The sequence below is a fragment of the Cyprinus carpio genome, chromosome A22 (assembly GCF_018340385.1).
Source record: "Cyprinus carpio isolate SPL01 chromosome A22, ASM1834038v1, whole genome shotgun sequence".
NCBI classification, from domain to species: Eukaryota; Metazoa; Chordata; class Actinopteri; order Cypriniformes; family Cyprinidae; genus Cyprinus; species Cyprinus carpio.
The window spans coordinates 19,068,788-19,096,288 of record NC_056593.1 but is presented as its reverse complement, the minus strand read 5'-3'; the positions used below and the strand labels follow the sequence as shown (position 1 = coordinate 19,096,288).

The 27,501-nt window shown below is 38.0% G+C and overlaps 1 protein-coding gene across 3 annotated transcripts in view; it reads left to right on the top strand.

Moving 5' to 3' along the window:
• Positions 1-27,501, top strand: part of LOC109047323 (aminoacylase-1-like) — a 90,716-nt gene that overhangs the window by 21,578 nt on the left and 41,637 nt on the right. For 2 of the 3 annotated variants that reach the window (XM_042712177.1, XM_042712180.1), the window contains exons 2-4: positions 14,621-14,775; positions 26,066-26,173; positions 26,287-26,341. In XM_042712177.1, coding sequence (XP_042568111.1) covers positions 14,675-14,775; positions 26,066-26,173; positions 26,287-26,341 — 264 coding nt within the window. In that variant the 5' untranslated portion in view covers positions 14,621-14,674. Of the gene's footprint in view, positions 1-4,602; positions 4,646-14,620; positions 14,776-26,065; positions 26,174-26,286; positions 26,342-27,501 lie in introns of those variants that run through there. The other variant, XM_042712179.1, reaches the window with a different exon arrangement.

Below are 27,501 nucleotides of genomic sequence, written 5' to 3'. Positions count from 1 at the left end.
GAGCCGAAGGTAATTTCATCGATTCTTCCCTGGCACATCACCTGAACATTCCTGTCCTGCCTGTGTCTCTCCCCATCCACTTCACCGCACTCAACGGCCAGGAACTGCCTCACGTCACACACCACACAGAACCCATCACACTACTCACTTCTGGCAATCATCGCGAGACCATATCCTTTTTCCTCATGGACTCCCCTGTTGCTCCCATTGTGTTAGGTTACCCCTGGTTAACCAAACATAATCCACGAGTGGAATGGGGTTCCAACAAAGTCACATTGTGGAGTGAAAGTTGTCATGAGTCTTGTCTGGTTTCTGCTTGTCCTGTTGTCCCTGTTTCTGTCTTTCAGAAGGAGAACATGGTATTGCCAAACGTGCCCGTAGAGTACCTGGACCTGAAGGAAGTGTTCAGTAAGTCCCGGGCTGCTACTCTTCCTCCGCATCGTCCCTACGACTGTGCCATAGATTTAGTGTCAGGTAAATCTCTGCCTAAAGGCAAGTTATACTCCCTTTCTATTCCTGAGAGGGAGGCCATGGAGAAATACATTTCTGATTCCTTAGCATCTGGGTTCATCCGTTCTTCCTCTTCTCCAGCGGGCGCGGGATTCTTTTTTGTGGGTAAGAAGAATGGTTCTCTGCGACATTGCATTGATTACCGAGAGCTGAACAACATCACGATAAAGAACACCTATCCTTTACCACTCATGTCTTCAGCTTTCGAGAGGTTGCAGGGAGCGTCCGTATTCACAAAATTGGATTTACGTAATGCTTATCATTTGGTCCCCATCAGGAAGGGGGATGAATGGAAAAACCGCCTTTAATACCCCTAGAGGGCACTTTGAATACTTGGTGATGCCGTTCGGGCTCTCCAACTCACCCGGGGTTTTCCAAGCACTCGTTAATGACGTGTTTTTAGATATGGTAGATCATTTTATATATGTTTACCTGGATGACATACTGATTTTTTTCTTCATCTCTCCAGGAACATGTTCAACACGTCAGACGAGTGCTCCAGAGGTTACTTGAGAATGGGCTTTTTGTCAAGGCGGAGAAATGCGTATTTCATGCACAGTCTGTTCCCTTCCTAGGATATATCGTCTCGTCCGAGGGAATACGTATGGACCCTGACAAGGTTAAGGCTGTGATAGATTGGCCATCTCCAGATTCCCGTAAGGCCCTACAGCGGTTTCTGGGGTTTGCCAATTTCTATCGGAGTTTCATTCGCAATTTCAGCAAACTAGCCTCACCTCTGACAGCCTTGACCTCTCCCAGTACTCCGTTCAGGTGGTCGGACGCAGCTGAGGCTGCGTTCGCTAATCTCAAAAGCCGCTTCGTTTCGGCTCCCATCCTGGTGGCCCCTGATCCCACGCGGCAGTTCGTGGTGGAGGTCGACGCGTCAGAGGTGGGGGTAGGAGCAGTGTTGTCCCAACGTGCTGCTTCGGACGATAAGGTACATCTTTGCGCGTTTTTCTCTCTCATCGATTATCTCCTGCTGAACGTAATTATGACATTGGCAATAGAGAGTTGTTGGCCGTCAAATTAGCGTTAGAGGAGTGGCGTCACTGGCTGGAAGGTTCAGGGGTACCTTTCATCGTTTGGACTGATCATAAGAATTTAGAGTACATTAGAACTGCCAAAAGACTCAATTCCAGGCAGGCTCGGTGGGCACTTTTTTTCGGTCGTTTTGAGTTTACTTTATCGTACCGCCCGGGTTCCAAAAATGTCAAACCCGTGTTTTATGCACGTATTAATCCGCCTACTCCGGTTCCCCCGCCGCCACGTCTCGTAGATGGGGAACCGACTTATTCGGTTAATCGTATTCTGGACTCGAGACGGAGGGGACGAGGATTCCAGTACCTGGTGGACTGGGAAGGTTACGGTCCGGAGGAGAGGAGTTGGGTACCTGCTAGGGACATATTGGATCACTCCCTTATTGATGAATACAATCAGCAGGTAGGCCCTTCTGGGAACTCCAAGAGGAGCTCTTAGGGCGGGGGTACTGTCACGGTTGGTAAACCGTGATCTCTGGGTGTTGGCACTTTGTGGTGAAGTCTGTGTGTTTCGCGTCTGCACTGATTAGTTTGTGGGCGTCTCCGTTAATTGTCATCAGCAACAGCTGTAACTCATTACTCATTCCCTTTATATTGGCTTGTCTCACATCTTGTGTTTGTGAGATCGTTGTTTCATGTCGCTTACCCTGTTTGTTTGGCTTCAGTGTTGTCTGCGTTGGATGTTCGTGTTTTCCCGGAACCTCATCCACTCTACGCACTTCCACTCAGCCACAAATACTTACCTTCGGCTCTATTCCCCGCAGTTCCTGTGCCATCCTCTCCTGCTGTCTTCTCACCGTCATCATCCGGATTCCTCACCACCTCACCACCATCTTGGATTTTTGGCTTCCCAGCATCATTGTCTTTTCCCTGTTTATTTATTTTCATTAAATAACCATAACTCGCTATTGTTTCCAGTCCTTCCTTCACCCAGCCGTCACAGAAGGATACACACAGTGGAGCAATGCGGATGTTTCATGTCTTTTAAGTCTTTGGGGCGAAGAGACAGTGCAGGCAAAAATGCAGGGTTGTTACAGAAATAAATAAGTTTGAACACATTTCACGAGATATGGGGAGGCACGGTTTAAGCGCTTTTTTTTCTCCGCCGTACGAGACCAATGTTTTGCTCATTTTTTTTTTTTTTTTGTTGACTTTTCAATATATTATGGAAAGCAAAACACTGTATAATTTTATTTGCATCTGCATCCATTGTATTTCGTGCTGTTTTACTTCCTTTTCCGAGTCAGAACGTCTACGTTTGGTAGTTTCAGCAGTGTATAGTGTAAATGCAAAAATCGGATACGGGTCACTTTTAAAAGATGATGTAAGCGGGTCGTCAAAAAAATCGGATATAGTGAGAAAATCGGATTTGGGCATCAAGACCTGCAGTGTAAATGCAGCCTTGAAGACTTGCTTGTGACTTGAAAGTCCCACCTCTGCCTTCTAGTTATCCTGAAGACACTGATTACTTTGTTCAGGTGTGTTTGATCAGGTTTGGAGCTAAACTCTGCAGGGCTCCGGCCCTTCAGGACCAAGTTTGCCCATGCCTGGTGTGGAGTGATCAGATGCATTTTAAATAATTGCTAAAAACTTCATTGGCCCTCAAAAAAGAGAACTTTTCACAAAAAAAAAAAAAAAAAACAATTTTCACTGTTTTTAGATCCTGACACAAAATGACCAGCTAACATTAATTGACTAATCATATTAGCAGCACATGTGAAAGTGTGAATGAGTACTAGTCAGGTGAAATCACTAATAATTAGGTTCTAAGAGCAGACTGATTTGTATAAAAGGAGGGAAGAAGCACTTCCAATCACTGTGTTCTTGTTAGCAATGGTTACCTCCAAAGAAACACATGCAGCCATCCTCCTGAGGAGTCAGCTACAGAATCGTGGCACCACCAGAGCAGAGCTTGCTCAGGAATGGCAGCAGGTTGGTGTGAGAGCATCTGCATGCACAGTAAGGCCAAGACCTTTGGACAATGGTCTGGTGTCAAGAAGGGCAGCAAAGAAGCCACTTCTTTCCAAGAAAAACATCAAGGACAGACTAGAATTCTGCAGGAAGTACAAGGATTGGACAGCAGAAGACTGGTGCAAAGTTATTTTCTCTGATGAAGTTCCCTTCCAACTGTTTGGGACATCTGGAAAAACAATTGTTCAGAGAAGAAAAGGTGAACGCTACCTTGAGTCCCGTGTTGTGCCAACAGTGAAGCATCATGAGAATCATCCATGTGTGGGTTTTTTTTTTTTTTTTTTTTTTTTTTTTTAACCAATGGAGTGGATTCTCTCATAATTCTGCCCAAAAACACTTCCATGAATAAAGAATGGTATCAAAACATCCTGCAAGAGTGACTTCTTCGAGTCATCCAAGAGCAATTTCGTGATGATCCCTGCATTTTCCAGCATGATGGAGCACCATGTCACAAAGCAAGTGTGATAAAGAATTGACTCGAAGATCATTACACTACACTGAGATTTTGGATCTTTGGCCAGAAAACATCCCGGGTCTCAATCCCATAGAGAACCTGTGGTCAGTCCTCAAAAGGCAAGTGGACAAGCAGAAGCCCACTGCAAGAACTAATAAGGCAAGAATGGATCACCATCAGTCAGGATTTGGCCCAGAAGCTTATATCCGGCATGCCAGAATGAATTGCAGAGGTTATGAAGAACAAGGGTCAACACTGTAAATATTGACTTTTTTTGCCAGTAAAAGCCTTTTAAAACTTATGATCATTGTTTTTCAGTATACCATAGAGATGTGGAAAAATAATCTACAAATATTGAAGCAGCAAATTTTGCAAAACACAAAATTTGTCACTGCTAAAACTTTTGGCCATGACTGTACTGTCACTTTCACAGACTTCCCATTAATACGCATGAATGTCTCAACCTTTTTTCACCTGTGAGGGAAATACATTCAAGGGTTATAACTTTGAATAATACACAATGAAATTCAATATTGATGGAAGATTCTAAACACTTTATGATCTGTTTTGGACGCTTAAACTCCTCCTTGTCAGATGAAACATGAAAGTGAAACTATTACAGCAGGATCTGTTTTGTATGAGGAAGTAAACGACATCAAGAGAGAAAAACACGGTGAGTATCATGATTTAACCATAATCTTGGACAATTAAAATAAATCCATGCTGGTTTAAAATGAAGTACAACAATAAGCAGTATCAGATATTTTGAAAGTAGAGGCGGACAGTAGTGAAGTATATTTACTCTGCTGTAAAAGTACTTTTGAACTGTCAGTAATTTACCAGAGTGCTTTCTTTAGAAAATTCTAATTCAAGATTGCGTGGCCTTTTGGCGGCAATGTGCACATGGTCCTTTGCTCTGCTCACTTTGTCAGGGGTTGTGCATGTCCTGTCGGTGAATTTTGGACCACTCTTTGCCTAGCCCGCTGTGGGTGCCCTGGCAGTCAGGGACGTTCAGGGGGGAGGATCTGGACGCTGCTGTGGCTGGCGGTGTCGGGCTGGCACTCGGGGAGAAGCAGGATGCACTCAGTTTGGTTGTGGCTTCGACTGTGGGAAGGGTAGTGGACTCTGCTGACTCCAGCGCTCCGCAATCTACATTTGGATGTGCAAACAACCAGTAGTTCTGTAAGGGAGCTAAAGTCAGAGGTTGAGGGGCTAGTCAATGCAGCAGTGCAGGACCGGGTTGATTCCGTTCGGGCAGCTGCACATGAGGATGGAGGGGTGGTCACGGGCTTGGGAGGTCGGCTGGAGTGGCCAAGAGAAAGGGCTTTAAACCAGTCTTGAAGAAGATGATAGCGTTCGGTCTCCAGCCCTTCCTCATGTGTCCGGCGGTGGTTGAACTGTGGCACGGGGGTGGGAAGATGGTGTTTGACTCTCCCCGGGGGGGCGGAGGGTTTTGTTACTTCACTGTCGCAGGGGACGTATTTTGTACATGGTTGCTTGTCATTCCTTTTTCTTATATTTTTTTTTTTTTATATGCCCTTCGACAGACATCAGTGCTCTTGTTTATTTTGCTTTTCTTTTGGAGGGATTGTGCGTCGGGGTGGATTGGTATCTGGGATGCATGCTGGGGTTTGCATGTCACTGGCAGTGTGGTGTTGCTGGTGTTTCTCTTCAGGTGGACATGGTGTTGACATTGCGGTCACACGGTGCAGGTTCTGAGTATCTTGTCGTTGAATGTAGATGGCCTAAATTCTCCTATTAAGCATACCCGTGTATTAGGATATTTGCACCGTAAATCGATTTCCTGTGCCCTGATACAAGAAACCCATTTAAAAAAATGTGATGTGGCACGTTTTACAAAACAATTATTACAAACTGGAAGCCTTCTCTTGTGCTCGTAATAAAACTAAGGGGGTGCTTATCTTAGTCGATAGGAGGTTACATTTAACTATTGAACATAATGGGAATGATGATGAGGGTAGATTTGTTTTCATATGCTGTAAAATACATAATGACAGATTAGCATTGGTTTCCATTTACTTCCCGAATGAGGCAGGCAGTGCATTTTTCACAAATATTTTCAATATATTACTTGAGCAGATTGATTGTTCTTTAGTGATGGGTGGTGATTTTAATGCTGTCTTAAATCCTGCACTGGATAAATCTCACCCTGATACTACAGCTAACCCATCCTCTAAGTTATTGAATAAATTTATTGCAGAACTTAATGTAATCGATGTTTGGAGAATGCAGAATACTACATCTAAGGACTTCACTTTTTTTCTAATAGACATAAGACTTTCTCTAGGATAGATTACATATTTCTTAGCCCATCTCTAATTTCATCTAACTCTTCCATCTCTATATTACCAATTTTATTGTCTGATCACTCTGCAGTGTTACGTAATGTTCACCTTTCCAACATTAAGACCAAGGCCCCTAGATGGCGTCTAAACACTTCATAACTAAACAATCAGACTTTCATTAATTCGGTAAAAGTTCATATAAAGGAGTTTCTCGAAATCATGTATATATTATATAATATATATTAGGGGTGCACCGATCAAGATCGGCCGATCGTTAATGCGCATCTCGTCAGTAAAGCCGGTTATCTAATCAGCGATAAATTCCATCAGGTGCGTGATTTCACATAGAGCAGCTGTTACTACACAGAGCTGTTGTTAACTGACAAGCTGTGCAAATAAACGCTGATAATGAATGTGGATATGATTCATGTGTCTGGGAATGTTTCTAATAAAAATGAAAATAAATAAAAATGATTAATATTGATATTTCTAAAATATTTACGCTTGCAGAAATATACGTTTGTTTACATTTTGCACAACAGATGGAGGAAGATCCATCAGGGCATTTGGTTCGTTATGTTTAGATGTTCGGTAACTTAGCCGCCACTCTATTACATATCACACTTAAACATATAAAATACAAACTAAACAAAAAAAAAACATACTTTAAATATATTTCCTTGATGAAAATCAGAATTTTCATCAGCTGTTACTCCAGTTTTCAGAGTCATGATCCTTCAAAAAATAAGTCTAATATATTGATTTGTTACCAGTGCTGGAAACAGTTTTGCTGCTTAATATTTTTTGGAACTTGTGACATTTTGTTTAGGATTCCTTGATGCATGGAAAGCTAAAAAGAACATCATTGATAGTACATCAACATATTGGAATGATTTCTGAAGGATTTTGTGACACTGAAGACTGGAGTAAAGGCTGATGATGATATATATATATATATATATATATATATATATATATATATATATATGTATGTGTGTGTATATGTGTGTGTATATATATAGCGTTTATCTATATATCTAAATAAAAATAGACTATAGATATTCAGTATATGACCCAAAGTAACTAGGAACTAACTACTTGAGTAGTTTTTTTTTATCCGATACTTTTTTACTCTTACTCAAGTAACTATTTAGATTAGTACTTTTACTTGAGTAAATTTTTCTATAAGTACTTTTACTTTTACTTGAGTACAGTTTTTGGGTACTCTACCCACCTCTGGGCATACGGTGACTTATATGATAACCAAGGACTCATTTCAAGAACTAAGAACTACGTTTTGTTTACCAGCATCATATTTTGTCTTTTTTCAGTTACGTTCTGCTCTCAATGCCTATGGAGTTCCCTGGGCATCCCCCATTTCCTCTCATCCTATGTGGGATTGGGTCAGCCATCTGTTTCTTTAATATATAGTAAACTTAATGATCACACTACAAAACCTCTTTCTATTAAATCTATATTGACTTGTGAATTAACAGACTTTGATTTATCGGTCGACTGGGAGAGGGTGTGGTCTAATCTAATCCTAACTTCTAAAAATTTGGCTCATCGTTTTATCCATTTCAAAGTCATACATAGCATATATAACTCCTTACAAAAGGTTTAAAATGAAACCACAGTCAACCTATACTGTATCATCAGGTACTTTTCTCCACATGTGTTGGGAATGTCCAATTGTCGTCAACCTGTGGGCACATGTGAATTCAGTTTTGTCCTTTTTGCTACGGCTTGATTACGTCTAATTCATGTTTGTGTCTTCTCAATGATAATTCCAACTCTGATACAAGTTCATTAAATGTTGTTTGCTGGTTTTACAGCTGGAAAAAAGACAATAATATAAAACTGGTTTATTCCTCACATCTGTGCAAAAACATTTTAGATTTGCAGCCTCCGTGGATTAGTGACTTGTGAACATACAACGGTATGAATGAATGGGACTAAACCTGGTACCATTGATGCATGGCAGGGTTTTTCTGCTAGGATCCTGGATTATATAAGGGAAGGACTTTAAAGGTTTTTTTTTTTCAGATTGTAAAATGTTGATGTGTCTGTCTGTCCCCTCTTCCCTGTTTTGTTTGTTGAATCTAAAATAAAATAAAATGGTGGTCACAAAAAAGAAAACTTTAATTCAAAGCATAATATTATACTTTTTACTGCACTACGTTTCATATGAAATATCATTTAATACTTCATTCATTATTTATAAAGCACATTGAAAAACAACCCAGGGTTGACCTAAGTGCTTTACAGATAATAGAAGTCAAATAAAAATAAAAATAATAATTATAATCTTTCAAACAAAAAACACTAAAATAATAAATTATAAACCCACACTAAGCAAATGTTTTTTAAATTTTGATTTGAAAGAGGAAAGTGATGACACCATTCGGATCGATACCGGTAGGCTATTCCAGAGTTTGGGGCCTACTGTTGCAAAAGCTCGGTCTCCACAATGTTTTAACATTGATCTACATAAAGAGAGCAATCCAAGGCTACCTGATCTAAGTGACCTAGAAGGATTGTGATAATGTAAAATGTCAAAAAGATACTTTGGTGCTAGGCCATGCACGTTCTCAGTTTGACTGTTAGCCAATGCAGAGAAGTTAAAATGGGAGAGATACAATCAAATTTTTGACTGCCAGACAGCAGCCTGGCTGCAGCATTTTGTACCATTTGAAGACGCCCGATAGATGATTGATTTGCACCATAATAGAGTGAATTCCAGTAATCAAGGCGTGAAGTAATAAATGCATGGATAACTTTTTCAAAGTTCTTTAAAGAAACAACCAGTTTGACATTTGCAAGACGTCATAAATGATAAAAGCAGGATTTGACAACAGAATTAATTTGTTTATCAAACTTGAGACTTGAATCAAACAACACACCTAGATTTTTCACACATGGAGTAACATGAGAGCTTAAGTCACCAAGGTCCAGATCACCAAAATCATAGGAATCACTTGGACCAAACAGCATAGCTTCGGTTTTATTCTCATTTTCAAATTTTACTTTTTACAAGCTAGCAGAACCTCTATGGAACTTGAATCATTATATTTAAAAGGAAGATATAACTGGGTGTCATCAGCACATAGGTGGAATGATACTCCATATTTGGAAAAGATGGAACCCAATGGCAGCAAGTATAAGGAGAACAGTGTTGGTGCCAGAATAGATCCCTGCGGAACACCACAAGAGAGATGTGTGGTTGGGGAAGTGTTTTTTTTACAATACAGACAAAGAACATCCTATTAGTTAAAAAAAAAAGAAAAGAAAGAAAGGAACCAATTCAAAATGGTACCCTGAATGTCTAAATATTTTCTAGTCAGGAGATAAGAATAGTGATCTACAATGTCAAATGCTGAGCTGAGTTCTAAAAGGACCAGGGCAACAGAATTCCCTTTATTTGTAGCCAGCATAATATCATTAGTAACTTTCAGTAAATCAGTACTACTGTATGTAGTTTTCTAAATCCTGACTGAAAAGTATCTTATGTGACCCTGGACCACAAAACCAGTCTTACGTCACTGGGGTATATTTGTAGCAATAGCCAAAAAAAAAAAATAAAAAAAAAAAAACCTTGTATGGGTCAAAATTATCGACTTTTCTTTTATGCCAAAAATCATTAGGATATTAAGTAAAGATCATGTTCCATGAAGATATTTTGTAAATTTCCCACCGTAAATATATCTCAACTTAATTTTTGATTAGTAATATGCATTGCTAATAACCTCATTTGGACAACTTTAAAGGCAATTTTCTCAGTATTTTGATTTTTTTTTTTTTTTTTTTTTTCACCCTCACACCCCAAAAATCCAAATAATCAAATATTTGTAACTCAGCCAAATATTGTCCTATCCTAATAAACCATAAATCAGTGGAAAGCTTATTTATTCAGCTTTCAGATGATGTATAAATCTCAATTTTGAAAAATTTAAACTTAAGAAGGTTTTGAGGTCCAGGGACACATAATGAATTAGAATCCAGAAAAGAGTGTAGTTGAGTGAATACAACATTTTCCAAGATTTTTGAGATAAAAGGGAGATTAGAAATTGGTATAAATTACCTGTCATAGTACTTAATTACATTAGAAATCTATTAGTTTCTTACTTTTACTCAAGTAAAAGTAATTCAAAGATTTACTTGAGTACAAGAAAGTACTACGTTTTAATGTTCTTAAGTATTAAAGGTAAACAACAACAACAACAACATTAATTTATGAAATGTAGTGCAGTAAAAAGTATGACATTATGCTTTGGAATGTAGTGAAATAAAGTTTTCCAAAGAAAAACACTCTGATAAACTACAGATACTTTTTAAATGTACTTGAGTAAAGTAAAAATACTTCACTACTGTCCACCTCTAAGTTTAATTCAATTCAATTCAATTCAGTTCAAGTTTATTTGTATAGCGCTTTTTACGATACAAATCATTACAAAGCAACTTTACAGAAAATTAAGTTTCTACAATATTTAGTAGCAGCTTATCAGTGGTGACTGTCAGTTCATGTGCATATGGCAGAAATGTTCAGAAACATCAATAAAAAGACGTAAACAAACAGACGATTAACACTATTAACAGCAATTATGCAATCAAACTTATAGAAAAATGTGGTAGTTCTGTATGTTGTCTCTGGGTTAGCATCATCTGAGGTCCTCTGAGGGGCTGGCATCATCTCTTCTCAGGTGTTCTGGATCCAGACTGGAGCTTGTGTAAATCCTAGTTACCACGGGATGTAAATCCCGTGGCAAAGCAGAGAAACAAATAGAGACATAATTAGCGTTGCTGCTGTTCCAGCCAAGTAAAATTAATTCGTTTAACCCAAGCTAAAGAATAATAATGCACATTTGATCAGATATAACTGCAGTCCAAAATTATGAGATGCATTATTTGAATGCTTGGGCAAAGAGGTGTGTTTTTTTAATCTAGATTTAAACAGAGAGAGTGTGTCTGATCCCCGAACATTATCAGGAAGGCTATTCCAGAGTTTGGGAGCCAAATGCGAAAAAAGCTCTACCTCCTTTAGTGGACTTTGCTATCCTAGGTACTATCAAAAGTCCAGCGTTTTGTGACCTTAGGGAGCGTGATGGATTGTAGCGTTGTAGAAGACTAGTTAGGTACGCAGGAGCTAAGCCATTAAGGGCCTTATAAGTGAGTAATAATATTTTGTAACTGATACGGAACTTAATAGGTAGTGCAGTGCAGAGACTGTAGTATTGGGGTAATATGATCATATTTTCTTGACCTGGTAAGGACTCTAGCCGCTGCATTTTGGACTACCTGTAGCTTGTTTATTGAGGATGCAGGACAACCAACTAGAAGTGCATTACAATAGTCCAGTCTAGAGGTCACGAATGCATGAACTAGCTTTTCTGCATCAGGAACAGGTAACATGTTTTGTAGCTTGGCAATGTTTCTAAGATGGAAGAATGCTGTTTTTGTAACATGGGAAATATGATTTTTCAAAAGACAAGTTACTGTCTAATATAACACCCAGATTTTTGACAGTAGAGGAAGTAACAGTAATCCGTCTAATTGCAAATTGTAATCTACGAGATTCTGTGTAATGTTTTCTGGTCCAATAAGTAATATCTCTGTCTTATCTGAATTTAATAGGAGAAAATTATTGGTCATCCAATCTTTTACATTTTTAACAAACTCTGTTAGCTTAGATAATTTAGAAAGTTTCACCTGGTCTTGTTGAGATATATAGTTGAGTATCATCAGCATAACAGTGGAAACTAATCCCATATTTTTTTATGATATTACCAAGGGGCAACATGTATATTGAAAATAGCAGAGGACCTAGGACAGATCCTTGTGGCACTCCATATTTTACTGGTGATAAATGAGATGACTCCCCATTTAGATAAACAAAGTGGTAGCGATCGGACAGGTAGGATCTAAACCATCTTAAAGCCTGCCCTTGGATACCTGTATAGTTTTGTAATCTATCTATGAGTATGTCGTGATCTATGGTGTCGAACACAGCACTAAGATCAAGTAAAACTAGCAATGAGATGCAGCCTTGGTCTGATGCAAGAAGCAAGTCATTTGTAATTTTAACAAGTGCAGTTTCTGTGCTATGATGGGGCCTGAAACCTGACTGAAATTCTTCATAGAGATCATTTTTTTTTGCAGGTAGGAGCACAATTGAGCAGACACAACTTTTTCTAAAATTTTAGACATAAATGGAAGATTTGAAATGGGTCTGTAATTTGCCAGTTCACTAGGATATAGTTGTGGTTTCTTAATAAGAGGCTTAATAACCGCCAGCTTGAATGGTTTTGGGACGTGACCTAAAGATAACGACGAGTTAATAATATTGAGAAGCGTTTTTTCTGCTACAGGTAACAACTCTTTCAGTAATTTAGTGGGTACAGGATCTAATAAACATGTTGTTGGTTTAGATGCAGTGATAAGTTTATTTAGCTCTTCCTGTCCTATAGTTGTAAAGCACTGCAGTTTATCTTTGGGTGCGATAGATAAACCTAAAGTATTAGACGCTGTAGAATCTACATTTGTTATTGTATTTCTGATGTTATCTATTTTATCAGTGAAGAAATTTATAAAGTCATTACTATTAAACTGTGAGGGAATATTTAGATTGGGTGGCATCTGGTTATTTGTTAATCTAGCCACTGTGCTAAATAAAAACCTTGGATTGTTTTGGTTGTTTTCTATGAGTTTGTGGATATGCTCGGCCCTGGCAGTTTTTAGAGCCTGTCTATAGCTGGACATACTGTTTTTCCACGCAATTCTAAAAACTTCCAAGTTAGTTTTTCTCCATTTGCACTACATTCTCCATTGACTACGAGTTTCTTTCTTAAGAGAGTGGGTATTACTGTTATACCATGGCACAGTACGTTTTTCTCTAACCTTTTTCAATTTAATGATGGGGGCAACAGCTTCTAATGTATTAGAGAAGATAGTGTCCATATTGCCAGTCATTTTGTCTAGTTCATGTGTATTTATGGGTACACAGAGCAGTTGAGATAAATCAGGCAGGTTATTTGCGAATCTGTCTTTTGGTGGCTGGAACAATAGTTCTGCCCGGACGATAAGTCATCCAATGATTCCACCTTAACTTTCATTTTAACACAGTGCTTGTCTGAATTTGTTCTGCTGTTTGAGAATAATTTGATTCTGTGTAAATAATGTCAGGCCCGGACTAGCCATAGGAGCACTGGCTGGCGGCTAATTTGGCCTGCTGCCCAAATTTTTTTTTTTTTTTTTTTTTTTTTTTTTTTTTTTTTTCAATTAGGCTTTTTATATTATTATTATTATTATTTTATATTATTGCCTGCCCCGTGTAAAGTGATCATTGCCGAGCGCATCGGTTAGTCTGGACTTGCAGCTATATGATTCTGTTCCGAGCTTTCGTCTAACGGTTTCGAACAGAGTAATCAATAATGCACAGGACTTGAGGAACTGGCCAGAAGCAGCAGCAAAATGTAGCAAAATTATTGACCTGTTCAGGGCTTCAAGTGTAGGTCAGTTTCATCTGTAAATAGGCTACTGTATTTTTGTCTTCGTTAAATTTAGTTAGGTATTAACTGCTAGCAAATGTTTGTCTATCAGTAGCATCCCATTATTATCCTCAGTCACAATACTGTATGTTAAAGGATATCATTATATCATTATTACTGTAAAGCTGCATTAAAAAATTTAGCAGACAGATGTTCACATTGATTTATAGTAAAGGAGGGAGCTGACAACACCACAAAAATATGAGTCATAAAAATGCAATAACGTGTTCAGTATTGTTTTCCTATAAACACATTGTACTAATTTTGACATTTAGGCACTTTAGAAAATTTATTGTAAAATATTTGTATGGAATAAAGGTTTGTTAATCTTGGATATTAAAATGATTTTAAGATAAATAACAATAATAACACATTGTCCTAATGTAAATAGTACAATAAATTTAGATAAATTTCAATGAGGTGGCTGTTTTGCAACAAGGTGGAGACAGTTCTCTTCATAACAGTAGACCCACTGGTAAAGAAGTGGACGGTATAAGAAAAATAGGCAAAAAATAAAAATGCACACACTCATAAACAAAAGGAAGAAAACGAGATGAAGAAACAGAAAAGGGAAGTGAAGTGAAGGTGCTGTTCAAGAGAGAACCTTTAATTATTTTCGATGGGACCAGACAAGTATTTAGACATTTTTATGTGATGGCCATACAAATAATAGGGTTGTCTGTAGTTTCAAAATTTGTTGTGGGTATATGGCCTGGATGAGTGTGAGATTTGCTGGCCTGAAGTGGTGTCCCAATCCGGCCCTGATGTCAGGATGAAATTTGTTTTTCATGTGTGCAGGTCAATCCTGTGAGGCAAAGGTGGATTTGAGAGTATCAATTGCTGAGATGATTGATGACTCACACTGAGGATCTGCGTCTGCTTTTAGATGAAACCATGTCCTTCAGAATGAATCTCTCTGAAGAACAGGACACAAAGATAAAGACACTCAAGAGGTGAGAAAATGTGAAAATTGTCATGTGTTTAACATTCAGAAACAATAAATGCATACTTCAATAGCATTTTCATTTTTAGTCTGATTCAGGGAAGTGAATCAGATTTACCTGAGCTCTCTTTAGACCAAATCAGTTAAGCTTATGAGAAATTTGAATCAAGGACTGAATTTGAAAAATCTTGAATAAATTGACAATTTTCATTTTTGGGTGAACTTTCCGTTTAAGTGAAAAAGGAGCAACTTATATATATATATATATATATATATATATATATATATATAATATATAGCATATATATACAAATACAATTAGAGATACAAAATAAACACATTTTTTAGATACAAATAAACACATTTTTCTTTGTACATGTATAACATGCCTACTACATCTTTTGTTGGTTAACATTAATGACAGATAGGTATTTAATTTGGAATGCTGTCATTTTAAGACGGAAGGCATGCATGAAATACTGACACACGTTCAGTTTTCACCCACCTGTTCACGTTCACTTAATCCATAACCTACTGTATTTACGTGAGATACTCTACACGATAAACATTTGGACTGTTGTGTGTGTATTTGAGCGCTGAGAACTGATCGCGCGCTGTATATGAGAACTGAGGAAGAGGAGCGTGCGCGCCCGTGAGAGAGAGAGCACTTCTATCAGCGTGATTTTGCCTATCCCGCCTTCACTAACTTTAAGTTAATCGTCAATTAATTGTGACTCCAGGAAAAAAAATGAGACATCTGGTCACCTTATCCCTACCCCTTCAGGTGCTAAGGCCATTGTTTCAGATCGCTAGTTCGTGTTTTATTAGCTTATCCATCCACTGCGGCTGCTATACTAAGACTAGATATGTAAACAGCCCTTATCCGATCACAATCCAATGACAGGGACGCACATTTTGAAGGACAATAGGATGCATTTTGAATATCTGGTAGTCCTCATAACATTATAGTGCAGTCTCGTCTAGTTAACGAAAACACGGCATAAATTTCATCATTATTTCGTCATCAGATATTATTTTTAGCTCGTCTCGTCTTAGTCACAGAAAAAATGTTTGTTAAAGAATATTTTTCGTCTTCGTTGAATGAAATTAACGCTGATTTGGCCAATCACAACGCGCTGGATAGCTGGCCAATCAAAGCACACCTCGCTTTTCAGACCGATGAGCTTTGTAAAAATCAACACGTTTCAAAAGGCGGGGCATAGAGGAGAAACAATAATGTACAGTATGTGAAAAATTTGTTTTTTTTTTACCTTAAACAGCATAAACACATTTCATTACACCAAATACACAAAATAATGTTCTTTTTAGCAGCATCATATGACCCCTTTAAGAAGACACTGATTCATCAACAGGGGTTGTATGGGTTAACGTTTATTGTGTAGTTGTGTAGTTTTTGAAGCTTTATCTTTGGTTGCCCCGCACACTTAAATTATACCCAGATAGCAACATATATTCAGCCCAGTTCCGGCCCACATCTGGCACATGTGGAATGATGATTTGGCCCACATGTAGTGTGGAATGATGGCACTCCTGTTTGCCAGATCTGGGCCAAAAGCAAGCCATAGCAATGACACATGAAAGCCAAGAGCAAAGAAATAAACCACATTTGACCTTTTTTGAACCACAAAATCTTCATATATTATTTATAGAGTCCTCTCAGCTTGTCTAAGCTTGTTAAAAAGCAAAATCACTGAAGGAAAGAAGGAAAAAGAAGAACAGAAAAAGAGAGACAAACAGAAACTTAACTACAACTGACTTCAGCCACTGCCTTGAATTCAACCCCAACATGAATTCAGCTGAAGATAAAAGCCATTAAATCTCTTAAGATCTCAGCAGAGAAGGATTAAACAACTCCACAAACAGCATTACCAGCTTCACTTACTACTAACCAGACTGACTTTATTTCTGTTAGAGGTCTACAGAAGTTCTTGTTGAGAATTAACAAGGGTTTAAATCTACTGTTTGTTTCATTTGAAGTCACCATAATGGTGATTGGTGTTTCCATTATTTGTGCTCTTAACTCTTATTATTCACCTTTTGTTTTGTTTTTGTTTTTTTGTTTTTTTTTTGGCTGTTGTGACTGTGTCTGACACAGTTGTTGTACATGATAGTTTGCTATTGGTGGTTTTGCGATTATCGTGTAATGGCATGATTCACTGAAGGCATTTGAATTCTGAAGCTGTGTAGTTTAATGCTTTCACATTACAAACCCTGTGTTACCGCAATGTGAGTTGCAACATGTTTGAAGATATAAAAAAGTCAACATCACGAGGACTTCCGGGTGTGCTCATGGAGTAGTTGGTCGCATTGAAACCTCTCTCCCACTTTAACCTTGATAATCACGTTTGAACTCGCTATTCTATTTGTTATTTTTAACAAAATAATATATGAGAGGGAGAAGAAGCACACTAGGCCACAAAAGATCGATAAAAATGCCCAAAGCCCAGGATAAAAGTGCCTCAGCCGCAAAAGCTAACACCCAACCGGACCAAGCTAGCAACATCACGGCTGGCGCGGAAACGGGGAGCCCCAGGGTAAACATAAACGCAGACACTGCCGGGGTACTTAAGGCAATAGAGGACTTAAAATCAGATCTAAAAGGAGACAATGCCAAGCTCAAACAGGATATTGGCCAACTGGGACAAGAAATCAACGGTAAACTGGACAATATTGCAACCGACGTACAAGGCCTTTCACAGCGGATGGACGAGGCGGAGGCCCGCGTGAGCCAGGTGGAGGGCTGGGCAGAGGAGGCGACTGAGGCGCTGTGCACCTGTCTTGAACAGCAGAGGAAACTCCAGATCAAAGTGCTTGATTTAGAATCACGATCCAGAAGAAATAACATGCGTGTCTTTGGGGTGCCAGAAGGACAAGAGGGGGATTCTGTAATGCAGTTTATTGAGAAGCTTTTGCGGAGCCAGCTACAAACTACCGGAGGATTTTAACTTTAAAATACAATGCGCACATCGGGCTCTTGCAAGTAAACACCCCCGCCTGGTGCATCGCCGAGGGCTGTAATTGTAAACTTTCTGGAGTTTTCTACGAAAGAAATGATCTTGAGGGAAGTGTGGAAAAAAAGGCAGGATACAAGTGGGCACCTCATTTATACACTTCGACCATGATTACGCACCCGAGATTGTTAAGAGGCGCAGAGAATATAACGCCATCAAAAAAATACTCAAGGATAAAGGCATACGTTTCCAAACGCCGTTCACCTAACATGAGGATTCATTGGGAGACAGGCGTGCGCACATACTCCAGCACTCGGGAAGCTTATAAGGAGTTTGAAGAGACGCGGATTTCAAGTGGAGGAGCCGGTTATAGCCGACGGAGGGAACAGCGCAGAGTCTCGTCTTCGGGAGCTATTGGGCTGGCAACCGGCGAGCAGCAGCGGGCCCGTCGTGGCGCTCAGAGCGAAGGTCAAGTTGCAAGAATTCCAGAGGGAACAATCCTGATTTAAAAAAGGAGAAGGGCATCAAGCTACAACGCGATGTTTTTCAGGCCAGGGCTTGATTATCTACTACGTGGGAGAGGTCACACTTTATCATTTACGTTGGACTAATAGGATGGACGTGTTTTTACATACAGACACATCTACCGTCTTTTTCGGGGCCTCTCGTCTAGAGAGACTTAACCCTCGACCTACCAACGGGGTTACATGGGAGGAGGAAGAATCCTCTTCTCGTTTGGAAGTCAGTTCATTAAGGTTCATTTTTGTTATTGTTCAATGTGTGTTTTTAGGGGCCGCTATATCATGTAAGGGATTTTGTTATTATAACAGTGTCTTGTGATTTAAAAATTGCTTCTTTGAATGTAAATGGCTTGAGTAGTCCAGTGAAAAGAAAAAGCGTTCTAGCTAAATTGAGGAAAGATGGGTTACAAGTAGCTTTTCTACAGGAGACGCATATGTCCAAGCAAGAACATGATAAATTTAAAACATTAGGGTATTCAAATACATTTCATAGCTGGTGTAAAAAATAGTAGGAAAAGGGGGGTGGCTACTCTCATTTCCAACTCTTTAAACTTTGAATTAATTTCTGAAAAGGCTGATAAAGAAGGCAGATTTATTATTATAAAAGGGAGAATTGATAATGTTGTGGTTACGTTTGCTAACATTTACGTTCCACCGGAAAGTGACAGGAAATTTTTAAAAATGCTTTTTGATACAATAATTTCAGTAAGTGAGGGGATTTTAGTTTGTGCTGGTGATTGGAATACAATCCTAAATTATTCTATGGATACAACCAGCTTCAAAAAACAAAAAAAACTGGCAGGTCAAAAGATCTTAATATTTTAATTAAAGAGATGGGTATGTATGATGTCTGGAGGGATTTCCACATGAAAGAGAGAGATTTTTACCCATTATTCTCTCCACACATAAAGTCCACTCCAGGATTGACTTCTTTTGATGAACACAACTGACAGGTTTAGGGTGAAGGAATGCAAAATTGGAACATCTGATATATCTGACCACAATGTGGGTTTATCTGTCTATTCATTTATCTAATCAACCAAAAACAACTCTATGGCGCTTAAATATAAGCATTCTCAACAGGGAAACCACAGTGAATGACATTAAGAAGGAAATAGCAGAATGTGTAGAGGATAATAACAATGGTCAAGTAAATCCTGCTCTGGTTTGGGATACAGTTAAAGCAGTAATGAGAGGCAAACTTATCTCAAGAACTGCCTATTTGAAAAAGATAAAACGATTAAAATATGATGAGTTGGAAAAGATGCTTAGGAGTTTAGAACTAAAACAACAAGAAAGTACTAATGATCAAGAATTGACTGGACAAATAACAGTTATTAAAAATAATATAAATAATATGATACACGAGGAGATAGAGAAAAATGTAAGATTTTCAAAACAGACTTTTTACGAATCTGGTCCAAAAGCCACAAGAATTCTAGCTAGGCGCCTCCGAAAGCAACAACTGAAGCACTCAATTACCAAAATTAGAGACCCTTTAACTGATAGTGTAACTTACGATATTAATCAAATTCATAAAATCTTTGAAAACTACTATCAAACATTATATACTTCCTCAAAACCAGCGAATGAAAGTGTTATTACACAGTATTTGGCAGAATTAGACCTGCCTTCCCTAGGATTAATACAAAATGAAGCTTTAACTGCCCCTATCAGTCGAAAAGAATTGGACGCAGCTATTGGAAAGCTGAAAACTAACAAATGCCCAGGTAGCGATGGGTTTCCAAATGAGTGGTATAAGATTTTCAAGGAGGAGCTTGCGCCCGTTCTGCTGGAGTCTTTTAATTGGACTCTGAGTAGAGCAGAGATACCGCCATCATGGAGAGAGGCTGTAATATCTGTCCTCCCTAAGGAGGGAAAAAATATGGAATATTGTGAGTCATATCGCCCGATCTCAATACTGAATGTTGATTACAAACTCTTTACCTCTATAATCTCTAAAAGAATGGAGAATTATCTTATAGACTTGATCCATGAGGATCAAACAGGATTCATTAAAGGCCGTCAAACTCATGACAGCATAAGACGAACATTGCATGTCATAGACCCAAGCCAAGAAACAACAACTAAGTTTTGCTTTAGTCAGCCTCGACGCGGAGAAAGCCTTCGACCGGGTCAGCTGGCCCTTTTATACAAGGTACTACGAGCGTCTTGGCTTTAACAATCAATTTATTAGGTGTATTCAGTCACTTTATGATAGTCCGAGGGCCAGGATTAAAATTAATGGACACCTAACTGATAGCTTTCAACTGTTTAGAGGTACTTGACAAGACTGTTGCCTCAGTCCAGCGCTCTTCGCATTATACATAGAGCCCTTGGCACAAGCTATTAGGCAAAATGAAGAGCTTAGGGGCATTACTATTGGAAATACTGAGCATATAATTGGACTTTTTGCGGATGATATTATCACCTACCTCCAAAATCCAGATGTTAGCCTCCCTAAACTTATGAGATCTCTGACAGAGTTTGGGCAGTTGTCTGGCTATCACTTAAACATTACTAAAACACAAGTTCTGACCATTAATTACTCCCCCAATAAATCCATACGACACAATTATAAACTTAAATGGGAAGCTAAAAAGTTAAAGTATCTAGGTGTATTTATCTCCCAAGATCTAGATGATTTGTTCAGTTTGAATTTTGAGAAACTTATTGATTCTATACAGAAAGATATGAAGTGCTGGGCAATGCTGATATTAGACTTCAATGCTAGAATGGACATAGTGAAAATGAATCTGCTTCCCAGATTTTTGTATCTTTTCATGTCATTGCCCATTAGGATTGCTGACTCGCATTTTAACGATTGGGACCGGCTAATATCACGATTTATTTGGTCAGGGGCAAGACCAAGGATAAAATTTAGGACACTTCAGATAGATAAAGATCATGGCGGTTTAGCCCTTCCGAATCTGAAGGAGTATTATTACGCATCTCAAATGAGATATATGGTTTATCGGTGTTCCCCAGAAACCGAGGCTCGATGGAGACTGATTGAACTATCCCAGGGACAGAGCCAACCTCAAAACCGTTTAGGAGGTAAAGTTATCTCAAATAAAGATGGGAATCGTATAGTTGAAGATACACTATTAATTTGGAAAGAGATTGTAAATAAGTACAAATTGACTAATGATATTAAACTTTTGATCTGGCCCTCCTGCAACCCGAGTTTCGACTAGGTGAAATAGACTCTTCATTCTTGAGCTGGAAAGATCGAGGCCTCATGGCACTGTGTCAGTTTTTAGACGGTAACATATTCAAAAAATTTGAACAACTCAAGAGTCAATACAAACTAGAGAACAGAGATCTTTTCAAATATTTTCAAGTGAGACATTTCTACAACAGTGAAATAAGAAAAGGTATCTCTCCTGAGGGCAATGACATTGTTAAAGTTTTTAGTGATGCTTATGAGCTCTTGCCAAGTAAAACCGTCTCTAAATTGTATAAAGCACTGCAGAAACAAAATGGAAATAATACATTGTATATCAAGTCGAAATGGGAAAAGGAACTGTGTATGGAAATGTCAGAGGGTGATTGGCTTTCAATGTGTGTGACACAACAGACATCTACTAGTTCTAAAAGATGGAGGGAATTTGGGTGGAAGAGTTTGGTTAGATTTTTCATTACACCTCATATTATTAATAAACAAAGGGGTGAACAACAGCAATGCTGGCGACAGTGTGGACATCGGAACGCCAATCACTCTCATATATTTTGGATGTGGCCAAAGTTAGAACAATTCTGGGACAGTATCCTTTTAATTACTGGAAGGATAATGGGTTATGTCATCCCTAAAGACCCTAAGATTTGCTTGTTAGGTCTTCTACCTGGTGAGGTGGTCCAAAAAGAAGACACTTATCTTTTTAAAATTCTAATGATTGCATGTAAAAAAGCTATCACTCGGTCTTGGTTAAAGATTGACCCACCGCGGACTGAACAATGGAAAGACATAGTGGAGGAGATACACTCAATGGAGAAGATGACATACTTTCTTCGTATCAAAGGACATATATATAATAAGCGCTGGTCAAAATGGTTTGCATATAAAGAAGCGGAACAATTTTAATACTTTATTTTAATATTTTATTTCGCTGTTATGTAATTTATAGTGCCCCTTGTTCTTTGTCCTTGTATGTTGTGTTGTAATTAAGAAAAATGCCAAATAAAGAGTATAATATAAAAAAAAGTCAACATCACTGACACACACAGATATCAGCAATCATCATATGAATCTTAACAATGGTGACAAAATATTCAGATAATCAGATCAATTCTGGACATCACAAAAAGCTAACAAAAAACAGCAAAAAATACAAAATAAATACATGAACCAAAGTTATAATTAAAGAAAGTAAAAGAACAATTTAGCTGCATAATTTATTCATGCTGTGATGCATACTGGGAGTTTTGTACTATGGTACCCATCATGCATTGCAACATTACACTTTTTATTGTCACCATTGTGTAGGTTCATGTGTTGATTTATGATGACTTTGTTTGTTATTGGAGTTTAACCTTTTGTGCTTTTTTTTTTTTTTTTTTTTTTTTTTTACTGGTTCTGTAATACTGTTGATCTTACACTGCAGTTTTATAAAGCAAATGCATTTTTGGCACAACACAATCATTTGTCAAATGACCTTAGTGAATCAGGCTATTTCATTATGATGATGAACCATCAATAACTGACTATCATCACCTGATCTCATTTTGTTTTTATTTAATATTGTAAATGTGTTTGATAAACACACAATCACAACAGCCAGTGACGACAAACTAACTGTTATAAGAGTTAAAAAGCACAACTAATGGAAGTACTAATCACCAATGTGGTGACTTCAAAAGAAACAAACGTTAGATTTAAACCTGTTAATTCTCAGTGAGAACTTCTGTAGACCTCTATCAGAAATAAAGTCAGTCTGGTTAGTAATAAGTGAAGCTGGCAATACTGTTTGTGGATTTGTTTAATCCTCCTCTGCTGAGATCTTGAGAGATGAAGAAAATGTCTTTTATCTTTAGCTGAATTCAAGGCTGTGGCTGAAGTCAATTCTAGTTCTTGAGTTTTCTTTGTCTCTCTTTTTCTGTTCTCTTCTTTCCTTCAGTGATTTGCTTGTTAACAAGCTTAGACAAGCTGAGGGGACTCTAATAATATATGAAGATTTTGTGGTTCATAAAAGGTCCAATGTGGTTTATTTCTTTGCTCTTGGCTGACATGTGTCATTGATATGGCTTGCATTTGGCCCAGATCTGGCAAACAGGAGTGGTCCTCCCAAGTGCCAGCATTCCATACTACATGTGGGCCAGATCATCATTTCACATGTGCCAGATGTGGGCGGAATCTGGGCCGAAAATGTGTTACTATCTGGGTATGCAGGGAGATTTTTTTCCTAAAAAATTTAGTTTGCGTTTATCTGAAGAAAGTAAGTAAGTCATAGACATATGGGATGGCATGAGGGTGTAAACGGTGGTGTTTCGCTTTAATGGCTGTATTTGTTGCCAGTGTGCTGCATTTTAATAGTAGTTGTTGCACTAGTTAGAGGTTTTTGACATGCAGCCATTGTGTTTTTTTTCTCCCTTTAACCAAACCTTTGTATGTCTGTCTGACAAAATGTTTTATGCAGTTCATTATTAAACAGAGAATGTGATTCAACATGATGAAACAAGAATCTATTTTTCTTTCTTTTTTTTCTCGTTAAGGTACTTGTACTTTTTAAATACTCAAATACAAAGGTTTTTTTTTTTTTTTTACTTTTACTCAAGTATGTTTTTGGCTGGATATTTGTACTTTTAATTGAGTAAAATTTTCACTGAGTATCTGTACTTTCACTTGAGTATAATTTTTGAGTACTTTTTACACCCCTGGCTGGATGTTTCTATCTCTGTTCATGTGTATATTAGTCCATCTTATTCTATACTGCATGAATGAAAAGGGCACATTACATTTACATTTACATTTACATTTAATCATTTAGCAGACGCTTTTATCCAAAGCGACTTACAAATGAGAACAGTAGAAACAATCAGATCAACGAGAAAAACAACAACGGTATACAAGTGCTATGACAAGTCTCAGTTAGTCTAGTACAGAACACGTAGCCAAGTTTTTTTTTTTTTTTTTTTTTTGGGAATATGATAGAAAAGAAAAAGAAAAAAGGTAAGTACTAGTATTAGTTGGTTAAGTGCAGGCGAAAAAAAGATGAGTCTTTAGATGTTTTTTGAAAATGAGTAAAGACTCAGCTGTACGAATTGAGATCGGGAGGCTCATTCCACCAGCTGGGAGCAGTCCAGGAAAAAGTCCGTGAGAGTGATTTTGAACCTCTTTGGGATGGCAACACAAGGCGTCGTTCACTTGCAGAGCGCAAACTTCTGGAGGGTGCATAAGATTGAAATGGGAAAGATGGCACATGGGAAAGATTATTTTTATTTATAGAAAAACAACACTTTTATATTATAATTCAGCAGTTCAGAATAACCTGACAAACAATACATACTTAGATATTTGAATATTATCCAAAAATTATAGTGTTATGCCTTCCCCCTTAATCTAGGGGTAAATAGGGAATGACAAACAATAAACAGTGGAGAGACTTTGAGGATCTCCAGCTCTACAGCCCTAGAAATCACAAACAACCAAACAAATTTTTAAATGGCTTGACTGCCTTTTGTTTTTCAACTTATTTAGGGTTAAAGAAGAACAATAATATAAAAACAAAATACAAACAAACATTACTTTGGGAGGAAAGCCTGAACAAAGAAAACCAAAATACCTCTACCTAAAAGAAAGATAAACATTAAAGGGATACTCCATTCCAAAAGAAAATTGTCATTATTCACTTAACCCATGTCGTTCCAAACCCATAAAAGCTTTGTTCGTCTTCGGAACACAATTTAAGATATTTTGGATGAAAACAGGGAGGCTTGAGACTGTCCCATAGACTGCCAAATAAATAACGCTGTCAAGGTCCAGGAAAGTATGAAAAGCATCATCAGAATAGTCCATCTGAAAACAAAAATAACGACTTTATTCAACATTTCCTCTCCTCTGTGTCTCTCCAAATCAGCGTAGTGCCATTTTGGCAATTCTGACACAGGTGGTGTACGCTCTTTTGTGTCAGCCGCGCTGCTCTGATGCACTGTTTTCTTTCAAACCAAAGCGTAAATACACGTAAAAAATGTATCCTCGTGGCGCGGCTGATACAGAAGAGCGTACGCCGCCTGCATACTGCTCAGATTTGTCAAAATGGCACTACGCTGATTTGGAGAGACACAGAGGAGAGGAATTGTTGAATAAAGTCATTATTTTTGTTTTCTTCGTGTACAAAAAGTATTCTCGTTGCTTCATAAAATTACCGTTGAACCACTGATGGCAGATGGAGTATTCTGACCATGCTTTCCATACTTTTCTAGACCTTGACACTGTTATTTGGCAGTTTATGGGACAGTCTCAAGCCTCCCAATTTTCATCCAAAATATCTTAAATTGTGTTCTGAAGACGAACAAAGCTTCTACGGGTTTGGAACGACATGGAGGTAAGTGATTAATGACAAAATTTTCATTTTGGGATTGAGTAACCCTTTAACTTACCTATACATAAAAGCAAAACAAATAACTTCCCTCACTCCCTAACTAACCATTAAACCGGAGAAAAGATATGAGTAGCCTCCACCCTACATTACCCAAGAACCCCCCCCCCAAACAACAACAACAACAGACTCCTCAAGTAAAATAAATTAACATTAAAGGGAGTTTGAAACAGTAAAGGTGTTAGTTTTTTATTGCTGTTGTGTTTCAGTCTGTGTGAGAGTGAATCTCCTGAACCCAGCTGTGTTTCCATGAAGAGTGACCGGTCAATGCATCATCCAATTGGATTCAGCTCAGGAGACTCATCTGCTGATCTGAGGTGCTGTTTAGTTTACAGTATAAGAATATGATATTCATTAATTTACTGATGTGCATTAAATACATTAATACATACTGTATTTCCAAACATATGCAATATTTGTTCTACTACAGTCAAAAACATGAGGGATCTATGACAGTAAAGAAGAACTTGGACTCCATTTTCAAGGTTGGATTTGTGTGTGTGTGTGTGTGTGTGTGTGTGTATGTGGTTTATGAGGACACAAATTTGTATAATGACATGGTTATGACATAGGTATTACAATGAGGAGGTGATTTATGAGGACATTTCCAGTGTCCCCCCGTAATTCAAAAGGCTTATAAATCATTCAGAATGAGTGTTTTTTTAAAAATCCAAAAATGCACAAAGTTTTCTGTGAGGGGTAGGGTTATGTGTAGTGTGGGTGTGTGGGTAGGGCAATAGAAAATACAGTGTGTACAGAATAAAAAACCATTACGCCTATGGAGAGTCCCCACAAACCACATATACCAACATGTGTATGTGTGTGAGAGTGTGTGTGTGTGTCCCTTTTTGGGTAAAAGTTTTAAGAAATCCTCTCTACAATAGTTACATTTACTTTCCCACTCACTTGATACATGTAAAGTAGTATGTAGGCCACAACAAAGCTGATCAATGACTATGAAGGTAAAAGAGTAGCAAAACTCCAGAGCTTGTTGATTTAATTATGATAACTTGTCATATTAATATTCTTGTTTGTAATTTGAAATTTATACTCACAGCTCTGATGTAAATAGCTGAATCTCTCGATTTGTACACATAGAGACAATAATCAAAACACTCGTGTTTTGAATTCAAAGTTGCAGATTAATAATTACAAATGTGTAAAATGACATTCACATAAACAAAATGATAGACACAAATGTGTACAATATATTTACTTTTGCACTTTACTTCAGTTTTGCTGTACAACCACAAGTAGCAAAACTCACTTGTGCACTTGTACATGCAGTTGCGAGAGAGCAGAACCGAGAGTGGGGCTGGGATAGGAATGAAGCCATTTTATTGGTCGATGTCTGACCAATAAAATTGGATGGTTTCTTTGCCTTTCTTTAAATGCTACACATAAGAATGAATTAGAATTCATCAAATGTGATGCTTAAAAACCATTCAAAATGAGTAAAATAGCACAAAAATGAAGTAAAATGCCAACAAAAATACTGATTTCATTGGACAAAACAAACAAACAACAACAAAACAAGAACAAAAAACACTATGCTAATGAATACTATGTTATGCATGGCAGGCCAGTAGTTGGTGATCAAGAAACACAGCTCTAAAATGTAATACGTATGCACATGCAACACGTT